Below are 17,628 nucleotides of genomic sequence, written 5' to 3' on the forward strand. Positions count from 1 at the left end.
TCTCTGAAGTGGGAAAAAAAGCACAGTACACATGGATTCTATACTTGAAGTAGGAGCTTAAAGTTTCACATACTGCATGTGATGATGTACATCCAGGGAGAAGATTGGAAGATTGTTCTGTGGGAAATCTGATCAGACCAAGGGAAAAGACCTAAAGATATTGACCTTGGTTTCAAAACTCAATGGCCTAGTGAATAATCCAACTTTCAGTCAACAAATTCCCTGTTCGTGCTAGGAGCTTCCAAACAGCTTTCTGGTGTTCTTAAATCATGTACAGAACAGAGGGCAAATGGTTACCCAAAAGTTTCTGGGTTATGCCCAGCAATTTGCAAAAAGAAGCAAGCTTTTCAGTATTATCAGAGGGATTAAAAAAAAAAAAAGATAATACACTTATGAAACAAGATGCTAGAAAAAAGGAACATTGAGAAAAGAGCTCCTAGAAGTCAACATATAAAAGTGAAAAAGAGCAGTTAAGATAGTGGAAGAAAGCTCCCAGAAAGTAGAACAAAAGAGCAAAGAAGTAAAAAATAGAAGAGGAGAAAATCAAAGGATCCAGCTAAGAGGTTGAATACCATAACAGAGAAAAAAAAAATCTTCGAAAATTTCCTCAAAGCAAAAAACCTGAGTTTCCAGATTGTAGAGGAAAGAGATGAAAATATATATATAAAGACTGGGTATGGGGAGAGAATGACTGACAGCACATTTCTGAGGGTAAATGATTTACAAACTAGAATTCTATACTTAGCCAAACTATGAAATTAAATGCAAGAGTAAAATGAGATTGCCAAACTATCAAATTAGGTGGGAGAGTACAATAAGGCTTTCACTCTTGCCAGGCTGCAAAATGTTAACCTCCCATGTACTCTTTTCCAGAAAGTTACTAGAAGATTTGCTCCACCCATGTGAAGGAACAAACCAAGAAAGACAAGGCCTCTAGAAAACTAAGGATCAATATAAAAGGGGAGAGATTCCCCAAGATGAAGATGAAGGGAGGTTATCATGATGTCCTCTGTTTCAAGTGCCCAGAGAACAGTACCCAGCTCGAAGGTCAGAATGATCTGGGACAAATGACTCCAAGAACGAGAAACTAAAGGACACATGAAGTGTTTTTGCACTGAGTGAAGATGTATGTTCTTAGGGAGTGGGGATAAATTAGTTGGAACCCAGAAAACTAAGCAGAAATTTTTAACTACAGGAAAGAGAGAAAACTACGCAAGCAATTTTAATAGTCACACTATGTGGCTCAGATGTGAAAGGCTTACCTGGTCACAATGTATGTAATCACTGACACTGCACTAATCAAAATGATGTATAATCATGATAAAATGATAAATGATATGTGGGTCATGAGACATGACAATGATAAATGAAATATAAAATGAGCTATCTTCCCAATATAGGAAAGATGTGAGGAAATGGGGAGGAAAGCTACATCTTCATCTTCCACAGTGGGAAGACAATATCTAACACCTAACACTAAAAATCGAGAAGTGCAGTTACCCAGAAAAGAACCTACCAAATTATACCAAATAGGAATGTTCTACTTTCAGATGGTGAAGGAAGCCTGTAGTAGAATAAGTGGATTATATATTTCTAAAAGGTTATACTAAAAGCTGCATCTAATGAAAGTTGATAAACATTCTACTGAAACACCTAGCATATAAAAGACATTCAATGCATGCCTGTTGAATTGCATTCACACACGACAAAGTATAAACTTTAGTATGTGCCCAAATTCAAACACTCTGTAAAACATAGGGGCTGCTCTTTAAGATGTTTTCCCTTCTATTTAACTCAAATCTTGAAACTTTCTGGATGACAAAAGAAAAGAAAAAAAAAACATTTTGACTATTACATTTGTTTAAATCCTCCCCAGAATAGTTTAGTGATGCGTCCTAAATGAAAAAAAAAAAATCATCATTGGGATTTCACCATAAGAGGATTTGATAGCACTTTTGATAAGCTAATTACCTCCTAGAATAATCAAAGAAGAAACCAAATGCAATATACTCTGGATTGAAGCAAGGTATATTTCTCTTCACATATTATTTAGTAGGTTTAGATGCAGTAGATTTGAATCTTAGAACTCAGACAAGTGTTTACAATATATAAAAATAACTTAAAAATCAAAATAGAACTCATTGGTTAGCTGCACAGTTATAGTTTTCCTACTTGTTGAAAAAAATATTTATCATAAAGGAGTGATTTCTGTTATATAGGAGCAAGATAGGTACCTTTTTAATTCAAGTTTAAATTATAAGTACAATTCTAGATGAGTGAAATGCCGGGGACACTAAATGATCAAAAAATATTGTAAGTCAACAATCATTAGGATACATGGGTCTTTATAAAGTCCTCTCTCCTTTTTTCCACACATCGATGTCAGGAAGAATTTAAATCACCCATAGGTAGACTAGGAATAACATTGTTTTTAAAAGCCTTCCAAATGAAGTGAGTGAAATAAATAAGTGAGCCCAAGAGTGGTCAAAAATTGCATTTATTCATTCATACATTTGGTAGATTTTTACAGAGCAAACCTACTATGTGCCAGATATTGTGTACAGTCTTTAAAGCAGAAGGTAACTTACTCCTAGGTGTGTTTTACCCTCCTCGTCTATAAACCTGAAAATGAAACATACAAATTAAGGAAAATAAAGGATCCGTGTACTTGGCAGTCAGGTGATGTTATTTAACTGAAAGACATATCATCCCATCTATGTGAACACGAGTATATAAAGAACAACCTACCTTTTATCTTGAAATAAAGAATTGCAGTACACCAGGGAGGATGTTTTTCTTCTTACTTGGAATTGTGCAGAGCATTATCTGGTAATACGGTTCCAAACACCAGTAAATATAGTGAGTTTGCAGAAGACTATTTCCCTTTGTGGGACTTACTGCTATGTTAAGTCCAAAAGTGCAGAGGTTGCCGGCACTGTTGACATTTTGAGCCACATTATTCTTTGTTGTGAGAGCTATCCTGTGCTTTGTTGGATGTTTGGCAATGTCTATGGCCTCTACCCACTAGATGCCAGTAGCACCCCAGCCCCAGCTGTGATCAAAATGTCTCCAGACATTAACTAACGGTAGGGGGATGAGTGGGCAAAGTCACCCTGTTTTGAAAACCATTGCTTTAAAGGGACACTTGAGGGAGGAGAGGGATTGTAGAGAGAAGAAGAGGTGAGCTACCCCAAAGATCTCTTTTGTAACTGTAGATCTCTGCTTTAGATGTCGAGGTACATCAGCCTTTTATACTACTGGTCTACCACCACTGTAATGTCAAATGCTTTCTAAATCTAAACTGAGGTAAGGGAAGAGAAGTCTTATTAAAACGAAAAGAATAGCAAACCAACAACTCTGCCTAATCTTTCCTCCATCTTCCACTTTAAGAGAACGCCAAGCTTCTTTTTTTGTTAATCGCTTAACATAACCCCAGAAATCTGGACAAATATTTGAACACCTAAAATGTGCCAGACATATTTCTAGGCATTAGAGAAAGATGAATTTATCATCAACTGCATTCACTGAATTGATAGATCATTCTTATAAACAGCATAGGAAAATCTTCATGAGCTTGGATTTGGCTCAGGATTCTCAGATATGATGCTAAGAGCATGAGAAACAAAAGGAAAAGCTTTTGTATTTGAAAGGACATCAACAAGAAAGTGAAAAGAGAGAAAGTCAGTACAGGAGAAAATATTTGCAAATGTTATATCTGATAAGAGATTTGAATCCAAAATATATAAAGGACATTTACAATTCAATAATTAAAAAAAACCCAAATAAAAACTGGGCAAAGGACATGAATAGATATTTCTTCGGGGAAGATAGACAAAGGGCCAATAAGCACATAAAAAGATGCTTGAAATCATTGTTCATCATGAAATTCAAATAAAAATACACTGTGAAAACCTATTAGGAGAGCTAGAATTAAAAAGTCAGATAATAATAAATGTTGGCAAGGATATGGGGAAACTGGTACCCTCACACAATGCTGGAGGGAAGGTAAAAGGGTGTAAATGCATTGGGAAACAGTCTGGAAGTTCTTCAATTAAATGCAAAATTATCATATGACTGAGCAATTTGACTCCTAGGTATTTACCCAAAGAAAGGGAAACATAAGTCCACATAAAAACTTTTATAAGAATGTTTGTAGCACCATTATTCACAAAAGCCAAAAAGTAGAAATAAGCCAAATGTCCAAGGGACAAATAAATAGACAACATGTGACAGTCACACAATGGAGTATCATCAGCCCCTTAAACAGGGATGAATCTTGCAAACATGATGCTAAGTGAAGCAGCCATTCACAAAGGACCACATATTATATGATTTCATTTATATGCAATGTCCACAATAAGGAAATCTAAGAAGAAATAAAAGTCGGCTAGTGATTGCTTAGGGCTGGGAGGCTGGGGAGCTAGAGGGGGTAAGATATGATAGCTAAAAAGTATGGGGTTTCACTTTCAGATGATGAAAAAATTCTAAAATCGACTGGGGTGATGGTTGCACATATCTCTAAATATACTAAAAACACTTAATTGAACACTTTAAAAAGGATGACTTACAAGGTATGTGAATTGTATCTTTATGAGCTGTTTTAAAAAGGAGCATTTAAAGCACAAAAGCAAATATGACACTTGGACCATGATTTGTTAACAAAAATGCCCTGTTCAAAATACTTCAAAACGGTTGGGACGTCATTCTTTGCATTATGAAGTAGGAAATGATTATTGAATACTATATAAATTACTGACAGTGCTCCAGGTAAACATTTTATTTAAAACTATAAAAATCTTGAAAGTAGAAAGAAATTGCAATGCAGGCATCAAGGAGCTTCACGGGACATGAAATGCAGTGATTAAGATGTATTAAGGGGCATTAAGTAATTAGATGCACAGGGTGGAGAGCAGGTAAGCAGGAAGAGTTAAAGAGCTCATGTGAAAGCCCTCACCTACAAGATTCCCTGCTTGGGCTCACTGCAGTGGTGCTGAGAGAACACTCCTTCATGTATACTGAAAACCCTCTTTTTCAGGCAGCAAAAAAAAAAAAAAAAAAAAAAAAATCACCCTTATGATTTACTCCAATAACAAATAGGAAGTAAATACTAAAGGGCCAAACACAAAGAGATTTGAGGAAATAAATAAAAAGCTAAATCAGTTGCCAGGAATGGCTACGGGGAAGTTTCAGCAACTAACATGCATTATTGCTCTTTGCAGCCGACGGTAAGATAGGATCCATGCTCAGCTCACCATTGCACTACTGAAAATTTTTCGGTTAACCTGTGTCGTTTTCAGTCCAAATAAAGTCGGTCTCTGTGTATGCCCTGTGTGATATATCAGTAAATCTAGCCAAGCTCATTGCAGAGCTCCTAGTATGCCTGGTCTCCAGTGTCCCTGACCTGAAGAATCACCAGAACCAGTGACAAGGAAATACCCGAGGGGCTGTTTGGATGGGGCATCAGCAGGTTTTTTAAATCCCTAATAAATCTCAGCTCTTCTCTTGGTCATTACAAACAGCCTGGTTCATCATCAAGTCGAATCTGGGTACCTCATAGAGCACCCAGCCCCATTTTAAAACCAAGAAAATTTTGGGCTAATTTTGGGGTGCGGTGGCAAGGAGAGAAACAACCAAAGGCGGGACTGGCTTTTTCTACAGAGCCTTGGATTTCAAAATGACTGCCTTGGAAGCTGAAATGACCTAAATTATTGGGGGGAGGGAGGTGACAGACATTCATTCCCCTTCTGGGTGGCTGTGGCTTGATGTGGAAATGGATAACTTGGGCTGTGGGGTCGTTTACCGGGAAAGAGAAATAACGGGAATGGTCTTTAGGTACCACCCACTTCCAAGAGAATCACTGCAGTGTCAGTCTGCACCGATTCCACGAATTTCCAAACAGGATGAGGTAAGGCACTAGCCAGGAGCCTCCCCCCACCTCCTCCTGCGTGCAGAAGGGCGCATCCCTCGACGAGGTGCACCACGCAGCCCCCCGAGGCCTCGGCTAAGGGGCTGACGTCACCCTTCTGCATTGAGCTTCGGGGACCGGTAGCAGCACCGTTTAGAAGGGGAGTAGAACTGGGGCGCTACTGCTGTCACCAAGAGGTGGGGGTCCTTCCCAGGGCTCTGCGGATCGGGTTCATGCAAGGACAGAAAGACCAGATGCGGAGTGTAAGATGGAGGGGAGTGGGGAAAAGGATGGTAAGAGTCATCTCCTGGGTCTCTGAGAAAGCTTAAAGACGCCCTTGTTTATGTAAGACCCTCTCCCCTCCGTGCGTCTCCCCACCGCAGCGCCACCCGCCCCCCATCTATGCGCTGGGGTGAGGGGGGGGGCGTTCTGATGGCTCTTGCCCAGCCAGGCAGGCACGGGGCTCCGGACACCTCCTTCTCGCAGCCGTGCGGGGTCGGGAATAAATGGGAATTTGGGATCAAACCCTGCACTCCCGCACCCGCTCCCAATCGGCCACAGGTTAGCTCTGACAGGCGCCGCGGACAGGCAGGTGAGGAAGGATGTTTGTCTAGAGAGGAAAATAGACGAATAAACCCGCAACTTTCCCCAGAGGCTGGCCCTATCCCGCGAGCGTAGAAAATAAATCGATGCATTAAAAATGTTTTCGAAAGGTCTAGCACCTGCAGTCCCACCCACCACGCCGCCCCTTGCACCCTGTGCCAGGCGGGGTCCAGGTCCAAGTAGCCTCAAGCCTGCACCCCGTCATCCCGCAGCCCCGGCCGAACACCAGACGCCTCAAGGAGGGGGCTGAGATTTGATTTGGGGTTTGGGTTTTTTTTTCTCTCCCTTCTTTTTTCCGAGCATCCCTGCACCCAGTGCTGGACGGCGGTCCGGCCCCCGGCCCGGCGTGGCCACTCACCCAGAAGACGAAGGAGTAGATGATGAGGAGGGTTTTGAGACAGGTTATCACAGGTTTGGTCTCCATTCTCCTCGATGCCATACTACAGAGCTCCGGCGGCGGCGGCGGCGGCGGCAGGCGGCGGGCGGGCGCGGGAGGGGGGGAGGCGGGGCTGGGCGGGGCGGGGGCGCGTGCCTCCCGAGGCCCTGTGCGCGCGCAGACGAGGCCGTGCGCGTGCGTGTGCGCGCACCCCTCAGGATGCCCGCGGAAGGAGCTGGGCCCGAGCGGCCACTGCGCATGCGAGAAGGCACGCGCAAGCTCAGACCCCTCCCCCGCCCCCCCGCCACCCCTGCTGCAGAGCGAGGGGGCTTGAGAGGCCTGCAGGGAACGGGAGATCCTGGAGGTGGGGGTCACAGGTCAGGGCAACCTCTCCCAGGCCGCCTGGGTCCGTAGATTTCCACATTGAACAGGATAGGGTCTGTGTATATCTGGCCACAAAACATTTGTTGGTACCCACGAGAAGCAATCATGTGTCTGCAGTTGGACCCCCCCACCGGGCTCAGATGGAAGTGCCTAGTGGTCATATCTTGGGAACAAGCAGGCCTGCGTGTGCCAGGAACTGACTGGCAGGTGGCCAGAGATAGAGCTGGAGGGATATTCAGGAACCTAGGAGTCAGACAGAGACCCCAAATCCTTCCCACCACAGGAGCTCCAGTTTTTAGGTTTCTCCATGTTTTGAAACAATGAAGCTAAATGAAGGGAAGTGTCTGTACAAAGGCTGCATTCTTACAGCACATAAAATGTTTAACAGACAAAATGATTAAAGTCACCCCTAAATGAAAAAAAACATTCATAGAATACTGCTGATTTGAAAAAGTTAAAAGAGCCACAAAATGCATATAATTAACCCAAAAATTGTCAGCATGGATGCACATTAAATTTAAGTGAGAATTAGTATAAAATTTAAAACAGTACACACGGGTTAAACTACACTCAGGAAATAGTAGTACTATACGCTTGGTCCATTTATGGGCACTGAAGATAGGAAGTGAACAAAGAAATCCTACTCATGAGAGTTAAGTAAACAGACAATGAACTAGATGGAAAAATATAGAGGATGTTAGAGGAGAAAAACTAAAGCAGAGAAATGAAAAAAAAAAAGTGCCTGAAAACAATTTTCCCCACTTCACACCCAGGAAGCAAAGCTGTATTCAGGTCAAAAAATAACACTGGGAAACATTTCAAAAGTTCCTCAAAAAGCTAAACATAGAGTTACCATGTGACCCACCAATTCTACTCTAAGCTATATACCCAACAGAAATTCATACAAAAACTTGTACATGGACTTGTCCATAGCAGTATTACTCACAATAGCCTAATCTTGCAAAAGACCCCATGTCCATCAATGATGATTAGATAAACATAATGTGGTATATCCATACAATGGAAATTCAATCAGCCACAAAAGGGATGAAGTACTGTTAAGTGCTACAACAGGGGGGCAGGGAGTGGTGACCTTGAAAGCAGGCTAAGAGAGAAAACCCAGACAAAAAGGACCACCTAAGGATATTGTATGATCCATATCTAGGCAATATGCAGAATAGACAGGTCCACCAGGACAGAAATTGATTAGTTGTTGCAGGGGGGAGCAGCAGGAATGAGTGCCTATTAATGAATAGGAGGTTTCTTCTTGGAGTGGCAAATAGGCTCTGGAATTAGATAATGATGATGGTGGCATAATTTTGTGACTATACTAAAAGCCACTGAAGTATACACTTTCAAAGGATAACTTTCATAGCATATGAATTATATCCCCCCCAAAATAATATACTCTCCACCCAGATTTCCTGTGACTGGTTTGTGGAGGAACACACAGTCCAGATCCTGTGGGAGATTTAGCTTGATTCCTGAGAGACTCTGGAATCAAAACAGCAACATTAGCCCAGGCTAACTCATTCGTGGATGATGTTAAGGACACGTAGAAGAGTAAAAAACAGAGTCAAGGCTTGGGAAAAGCCTGCCAAGTTCAGTTGTTGGAGGAGTAATTATTACCTCCAATGAGTTGTACATGGCCCCAAGGTCAGAGAGGTCAGTACATAAACAGAACACAAATATGAGGAAGAGGAGAACCTGGTTAAGGACATAATCTATCATAACAAAGGGTATGTGAGCAGAGAGGGAGCAAGGATTAGGAGCAGATGGGCAAGGTGTCTGTTACAAAGGAAGATCTTACACAAAGATTCTTAACTCTGCTTGTTCATTTGCATCACTTGGAGAGTTTAAACAAGAAAGAAAAACTGGAGGATTATGGGTGTTTTGGTGATAGCCGTGGTACTGTGACAATGAAAACATGCAATCATAAGACAACTGTAAAAATAGGGGGAAAAGGAAAAACTATGATGGCAGGGAGCCTGGGTGGAGGGTGGAGGCGCAGCAGTTTTTAAGTTCTTCAGGTGATCCTAGTAAGAATCACAAGTTGAAGAACACTGCCCTATTGCAATCAGCTTTCTCCCCAGGTTGAAGCCTACTGTTACAGCAGCCTGAAGAAGCTACTGAAAACTTCAAACACAGCAGGGACCCTGTAGGGTAAAGAAAATGTCAGGCTTTTCTGCCCTTCCGCCATCAGGATAGATGATGGATCCTTGTCCTGAATGCATGCCTGATGGCGGGCACCTGGAATAGGGTGTGGGCATAGGTAGATGGGATTCAGCTGAGCTAAGACTGTGCTTTTAAGGGCGGCGTCACGGGGGGACGCCAGCAGCCCCAGCCAGCAGCAGCAGAACCTGAAGGAGAAGCCGAAGCAGAAGCAGAGAACGCCAGAGAGCCCAGATAGAGTGAAGACTTGCTGGGAGCCAGCACCCCTGCCTGCCATATGCCTGGTGAACCCCAAATAAAAAACCTGCAAAACTACTGAGGACTCTGACTCCTCCTTTACCCGGTCTGCATGGGATCAGAAAACCTGCACTGTGCCCAGTCCTGCCCCTACAGACCCTTAGCTTCAAAAGGTCTTGCCGTGAATAATTACTCTATAAAGTTGCCAGATATTTCAATTTTCACCCCAACAGGGACACTGGTGAATAGCATAGATAATTTTGTGAATTAATATAAGATATTCACAGGTGGTCCCAGTCAGCTTAACTCACTATTTCAGTTTGTCTGGAGCTTTCAGGGGATAGCTATTAGGTCCAGATTCTTGTAAACTTGGAGTGTTCTAGCAAAAAATAATTATGTAAGTGATGTTGTCATTTTTGGGAGTCTGTGGGTTTGGAGTGCAGGGTCCTTGGGTACACTCTGGGAAAGGATTCGCCAGAGATCCCATTTCAGCGGCACGCAGCGAGTTTCCCGGCGAGTTTCTCCACAAGATAGAGATGTTAGTTGTATTTAAAGAGCAGGTTTATTAGGGAAAGGGACAGAGGAATAAAGAAAACTTGTATAGACACAAGCGGGCAGGAAGAGCTGCCCCAGAAGGGACAGGTTTGCTGAGAGAGGCCTGCATGGTTGTAGGCGGGTGGCCTTGACAGGTCACAGACAGGCAGGAAGGCTGCGGCCCTGCAGAGGAGAGAGTTGGTGAAAAGAGGCACCTGCATTGTCACAGGTGGGCAGTGGGATTGCTGCCCCCAGCCTGTGCAGACACTGAACTGATAGAGTCTTCTTCTGTTTGGGAGGGGCCGCTCCTTATGAGTAGTCAGTTGGTTGCTAATTTGGGGGTAACTATGTCAAATTTGAAAGGGACCAGACATTCTACAATGAGCTCAATTTCCATATCTTTACCTTTGGGTACGCCCTCAGATACCTGCTTGGATGTTATGCTTTGTAATCTAGGTGTCTGTGCCTAAGGATACTAGTCTGTGCCTAAGGATACTAGTTTCCATAGCTGTGTTAATCTCTTCTACCCTGTAGGGTAAGGGAAAATGTCAGGCTTTTCTGCCCTCCCGCCATCAGGATAGATGATGGATCCTTGTGGTCCCGAATGCATGCCTGATGGCGGGCACCTGGGGTAGGGTGTGGGCATAGGTAGATGGGATTCACCTGGGCTGAGACTGGACTTTTAAGGGCGGCGTCATGGGGACGCCAGAAGAAGCCGGAAGAGAAGCCGAAGGAGAAGCTGAGAAAGAAGCAGCAGAAGCCGAGAGAGAAGCAGAGCCATGAGAAGAGCAGAGAGAAGCAGAGAGAAGACCAAAGAGCTCAGATAGAGTGAATACCTGATAGGGGCTGGGAGGCCTGCCAGCCCCCCAGCACCCTTGCCTGCTGTGTACTGGGTAAATCTCAATAAAAGACCTGCAAAAACCACTGAAGACTCTGACTTCTCCTTTACCCGGTCTGCTGGATCATAGAAAACCTGCACTGTGTCCATTCCTGACCATACATCCTGACCGTACATACCCCCACCTCCTTGTGAGCCAGTTTTCTGGTCTTGTGGCGCACCTCCTTTTTTTTTTTTTTTATTCTTGTCCTCTATTATGAATGTAAAGGTAAATGTGAATATTCAGTAAAGTAATTAAAGGACAAATTAACATAGTCTGTAGCTAGGTCCTTGCTACTCAAATTGTGGTCTCTGATATAATCAGGTGACAAACCATCTCGGTTTTCATAGGACTGAGGGTTTCCCTGCACTAGATTTTCACTGGTAAATCTGGGAAAGTCTTGGCCAAACCAGGACTCGTCGGTCATCCTATCGCTGAACTAAGTCTTGGCCTGTGCTGAGAGAGCTTGTTGAAAATGCAGAGCCTCAGTACCCAACCCAAGATCCCCAGGGGATTTAAATGCCCAGTAAAGTCTGTCATCTGTCACAGGTTGACTTGTGTCCCCACAAAAGATATGTTAAAGTCCGAGCTCTGGTACCTCATAATGTGATCTTATTTGCAAATAAGGTTGTTGCAGATACACTTATTTAAATTCAAACGAAATCATACTGGAGTGATTACCAACCAGACTGTAATCCAATATGACTGGCATCCTACAAAGAATAAGGCCACAAGGAGAGGGGCCTGTGACAACAAAAACAGAGATAGGCATGATGCAGCTACAGGCCAAGCAACACCAATGATTGGCAGTCACCACAGAAGCTAGAAGAGAGGAGGAAGGATTGTGCACATTCTTAGAGGAAGCGTGACCCTGCTGACTCTTTGAATGTGAACTTTGGGCTTCAAAACTGGGGAGAATACATTTCTGTTTTAAGCTGCTCTTTTTGTGGTTCTTTGTTATGGCAGTCACCGGAAACTAATACATGTCTAAGATTCACTTATCTCCAGTTCCTCAAAATATAACCACAACAACCACCCAAATCACCTAGCAATCCCATCGCTAGTATGCACCCACAGTCAGTGACCACAGGTGTTCCAACAGTTTAAACTTGTTTGTGAATGTTCACCACAGCGCTATTTATAGTAGCTGAAATGTGGAAATGACCTAAATAAATATCTATCGGCAGAGCTATCAATAAATGGATAAATGTGGTATATCCATGTAATGGAATATTGTTTAGTTGTAAAAAGGAATGAAGTACTGACACATGCTAAAATATGAATGAACCTTGGGAAAATTATACTGAGTGAAAAAAGCCAGACACAAAGACCACATATTGTTTACTTCATTTGTGTAAACTATCCAGGGTAGGCAAATCCATAGAGACAGAAAACAGATTAATGGTTTCCAGACCTGGGGGAGGAATGGGATGTGACTGCTTAATAGGTACAGATTTTCCTCTTGAGGTAATGAAAAAGTTCTGGAGCTAGATCATTGTAATGGTTGCAGAACACTGTGACTAGACTTATGGCACTAAATTGTACATTTAAAGTGGTAAAAATGGTACATTTTATTTTATGTATACTTCAGCATAAATACAAATAACATAATCACAGCAAGTTCAAATGCACTGTGACCTGAAATAATGATGCATTGAGTAAATTGTAAATAAGTCGATGAGGTTCAATAGCAGGGCGAAGGGGTGGTATATAGGAGACTGTGCAGAGGTCAGCCCATTCAGGTTCTATGAGGTGATAATAGAAACTTTAATTACTTTGCCTAAAAACAATGTAAACTTTTGATTTTTATTTGCCTTCAACTCAGCAAATATTTTAAGGAGAACTGGACTGCCATCAAAGGATCTACATGGTCCTTGCTCCTATGCGTATCTCCTCAAATCTGTTGTTCACATAAGAACCAGTGATCTTGTTCAAACACAAACCATGTAATCTCACTCCCTTGCTTAAAATCTTCCAGAGAGGGCCTCTCTGATGGTGCAGGGGTTAAAGTCTCAGTGCTATCAAGCTATTGCCAGCCACTGCAACATGAGTTCCATCCCTGGCCAGGGAGCCGACTTCTCCTGTCTCGCCTGCTGCTCCCCTCAGCAGTGTATTTCAGTCAGTCTGCCTGTTCTGCTCCCCACTCTGTCTCTGATGAATCACCCCCACACCTCTGGCCTACCCCATTTCTTGTATGCATAAATAAATTTAAAAATTCTAAAAAAAAAAAAAATTCCTCCAGAGATTTCCCATCATTCCACACAGCATCAAATTTCCACCCTTTGTACTGACTTAGAAAGTCTACATGAGCTGACTGACTTTGTCTCCACTAGTCTTCCTTTGTTCCTGTGTCCTGACCTTCTTTCTTTTCTTCAAACAATCAGATTTCTCTTCACCTAAGAGACTTTGCAATGACTGGACTTATCTTCAGAATGCTTTGCCCCCTAAACTCTGAATGGTTGGTACCTTCCTTCCTGGCACTCAGGTCTCAGTAGAGATGTCACCTCCTCAGAGAGTCCCTTTTAGATGAAAATAGTCATCCACTCCCCATCTGTTCTAATTCTCCACATCACATGTAGCCAACATTTTCTTATTCTGTCTCTCTCACTAAACTCTACACAGGCAGGTCCTTTTGTCTGTTTTGTTCACTGTTGGATACCCAGCACCTAAACACAGTATCAACTCAAAAAATTTGTTGAAAGAAATGCATGATACATAGTTGTCACTCAATAGATGATTGTAGAGTGATTGAAGAAGGGTGTGGTATTTGAAATGGACCTTGAAGCATGCACAAGAAAATGGCAGTCTTTGAGGAATGGAGAAGGAGATCATTATAGGCCAAGTAACAGCATGAACAAGAGCAGAAAGCTTACTTAGAAGAGTGATGAGGGGCACCAGAGGTTGTAGAGTAGGAAAAGATGCAGAAATGTAGGTTGGAGTTTGGAGGAGGGTTTTGCTGAGGTCAAGTTCGCCTTTCTTGTGTAAGTAGTAGGCAGCAGTGAAAGAATTCTCAATAAGGGAGTGACATGATCTGACCTATGTTTTAGATGAGTAAGTTGGGAAGCAGTGTGAAGGATTAGAGGCTGCAGAAGAGAGACCAGAAATAAGGAAAGAGTTAGCCAGTTACTGCAATATCTGACTGAGTGTTGATAAGGGCCAAATGTGGAATGAATGATGCAGGTCTTCACCTTTCCACCATATAGATTTATCTCTGAGCTTTGGGGGAAAGGAGATGTCAACCAAAAAAAAATCTAGATTAGAAAAATATGTCAGAAGGCCTTCCCTGGTGGCGCAGGCAGTTGAACTCTGTGCTGTGAAGGTGGCCACAGCCTCTGCAGTGCAGGTTTGATTCCAGGCTGGGCCGGGAGATACCCACATGGCACAGCAGACCTCTCTTGTCTTGCCCGCCCGCTGCTCCCCTCTGCAGTGTATTTCAGTAGATCTGCCTGTTCTGATCCCCACTCTGTGTCTGGTGAATCCTCTCACCCTCCCGCACCTCTGGCCTGTACCCCAATTCTAATATGCATGAATAAATAAATCTTTTGAAAAAAAAGAAAGAAAAATATGTCAGAAAGATATTGGGAGAGCTTGGTTTTGTGGCCAACATAGCCTGCTTAACAAAAATATCAGGGACAAAGAGTACTGTTCTCATTCAGCAGAATGACAGTTGAATGTCTCAGAACATGGGGCAGAAACATTGGAGATTCAGAAAATTTCCCCCAAACAGCACAAGTCATAAAGAAGGAAAGAGCTAATTCCACTTAGTAATGGGACTACATTTGTGAGACTATAGTGACAGCACTCAGTGATAGGAAGACTGGATTTGTAAATACAAATGCTACCCCCTCCCTTTACACTGGGAACTTCTTGAACATCTTGGAATGAATTTGAAAGTGATTGAGGTTCTCCAATTTCATTTTTGGTTTTTGATCCAGCAATTCCTTCTCTATGAATTTTCCCTACAAAATAAATAAATGTACAAAACATAACTTTAAGATTACTAATTGCTCCCATTAAAATGCCAACAATAGGCCTCCCTGGTGACGCAAGGGGTTAAGTACCGCACTATGAAGCAATCTGCAGCCTCTGCAGCACGAGTTTGATCCCCGGCCGGCCAGGGAGAAACCCAAATGGCATAGCAGACGTCTCCTGACTCGCCTGCTGCTCCCCTCAGCAGTGTACTTCGGTCAATCGGCCTGTTCAGTTCCCCACTCTGTCTCTGGTGAATCCTCTCACCCCCCCACATCTCGTCTGTACCCCACTTCTTTTATGCATAAATAAATAAATCTTAAAAAATAATAAAAATAAAAATAAAATACCAACAAGATTCTTCAAAGGAATTGACCACAAATATTAAAGTGTATATGGAACCATTAAAGGCTTCAAATAGCAAAAGCAATCCTGAGAAAAAAAGAAGAGAAAGTCTCAGAACCTGACTTAAAACTACACTATAAAGCAGCATTAATTAAAACAATATGACATTGACATAAAAATAGACACATGGTTCAATGGAACAGAAATGAATCCAAGTATATACATGATGAGGTGAAATTAAACTTTAAAATTAAACTGAGTCCTGGGCTGGCATCCCCAATACCCCCCAACTACCAGCAATATTTCCTGAGACACAGCATGCCCCATCAGCACTATCAACATCCTAAACACTTGCAGAGAACAGGATGTAGCCAGCACTTGCTAACCTAGCACTTGCTAAGTGAGTACAAGAGAAACCACAAGGCAAAGGAAACTAAAGGCTAGATTCTAGTTCCTGTCACTTTGCAGACAGCCGCCAACTTCTGCAGACAATCACTGATTTCTGCAGAGTCTGACTGATTTCTGCCCACAGAAAATACTCTCAGTCAACTTTGCTTTACTTCTAACCTCTCAGTCTCTATGGATTTTTCTACAACCTGCATCAATCTCGCCCAGACACGTGACCACTATATCAGTACAGTTAACTAATATTTGATAAAGGAACCAAGAATACTTAGTGAGAAAACAAACATCTCTTTAACAAATGGTGCTGGAAAAACTGGATAGCTATGTGTAAAATAATGAAGTTGGATTGTACTCTAATTCCATGCACAAAAATAAATTCTAAATGGATTAAAGATTTATACATAAGACCTGCAGCAATAAAATATATAAAGAAGGAAACATTGCTGATATGTTTTATGACATCAATAATAAAGTGGTTTTGGGAAGCTCAACACCTACAGCAAGGGAAATTAAAGCAAAAATAAACAATTGGAATGACTCAAATTTAAAAAAAAATACACAGCAAAAGAAAATATAAGTAGATTAAGAGACATCCTACTGATGGGAGAAAATATTTACACGTTACCCAACTGAGAAGGGGTTAATATCCAAGATATAAAAAATTATTCAATTTAACAACAAATACAAAAAAACACAACCCAGTTAATAAATTGGCAGTAGATCTGTATAGACAATTCACCAAAAAAGGCTATCTAGAAGACCAGTAGATACATGGAAAAATGATAATCATAACTTTTAATAAGGGAGATGCAGGTCAAAACCACAATGAGATATAATCTCACAACTGTGAGAATGGCATATATTAAAAAGGCCCCCCAACAACAAATGCTAGGGAAGATTCAGAGAAAGAGGAACCCTATTTCACGGTTGATGGAAATGTAAGCTGATGCAGCCATTTTTGAAAACGATGGAAATACCGTGTGGCCCAGCAATCCCACCTTTGGACATCTTTTTGAAGAACATGAAACCATCAATGCAAAAAATTATATTCTCTACAATGTTTATTGCAGCACTATTTATAATAACTAGAACATGAATGCAAACTAAGTGCCTACTAATGGAGGATTGGATTAAGATGTGATATAGCCGAACAATGGAATGCTGTTCCATAATAAAGAGAGACAAAATGGACAAATGGTCCATTCTAGACCATGGACAGAATTCCAGTGTTCTTCCTTTCATAATGATTCATATCTACTCTTGGAGGGATAGAGCAGACCTGCTTAGAGCTGTTGCATTTTTCCACGCCATGTTTATTGCTGAGTTCAGAGACGATACATGCCTTCATTTTTTTTTCTTCAAAGATCCATCCCTTCATGCACACAAGAACTGGGGCGCAGGCCACAGGTATCAGGGGTGAGAGGACTCACTAGAGAGTCCTGAGGGGAGCAGCAGGCAAGACAGGAGAAATCTGCAGCACCATGTGAGTCAGCTCCCTGGCCGGCTAGGGATCCAACTCATGCCACAGTTGCCATGGACAGCCCCACAGTGCTGCGCTCAGCCCCCTGTGCCACCAGGAAGGCCCCTCTTTAATACCTTTCTTAGAAGTTAAATATCATAGTCCATAGGTTTGAAAAGCTATCCGATTGATGACTTTGCTTCCCACATTTATACATATTTGAAAACAATCTAAACATCTAGCAATGGGGGATTAGTTAAGTAAATGTTACTGTGTGGTCATTACTTGGCTCTCAGCTCTTTCAGCGCTCTTCTCTATGCTGCAGTGGGCTAGAAATCTTCAAACTACATTTTTCAAATTC

The 17,628-nt window shown here is 42.2% G+C and overlaps 1 protein-coding gene across 1 annotated transcript in view; it reads right to left on the reverse strand.

The window, feature by feature from the left end:
* Positions 1-7,007, reverse strand: part of TSPAN7 (tetraspanin 7) — a 106,861-nt gene extending 99,854 nt beyond the window's left edge. Inside the window, exon 1 of the mRNA XM_037512529.2 lies at positions 6,867-7,007. Coding sequence (XP_037368426.2) covers positions 6,867-6,947 — 81 coding nt within the window. The 5' untranslated portion in view covers positions 6,948-7,007. The remainder of the gene's footprint in view (positions 1-6,866) is intronic.
* Between the last annotated feature and the right edge of the window lie 10,621 nt (positions 7,008-17,628).

This window comes from Talpa occidentalis, unplaced genomic scaffold (genome assembly GCF_014898055.3).
Source record: "Talpa occidentalis isolate TD23 unplaced genomic scaffold, MPIMG_talOcc4v2.1 talOcc4.15, whole genome shotgun sequence".
In the NCBI taxonomy this organism is placed as follows: domain Eukaryota; kingdom Metazoa; phylum Chordata; class Mammalia; order Eulipotyphla; family Talpidae; genus Talpa; species Talpa occidentalis.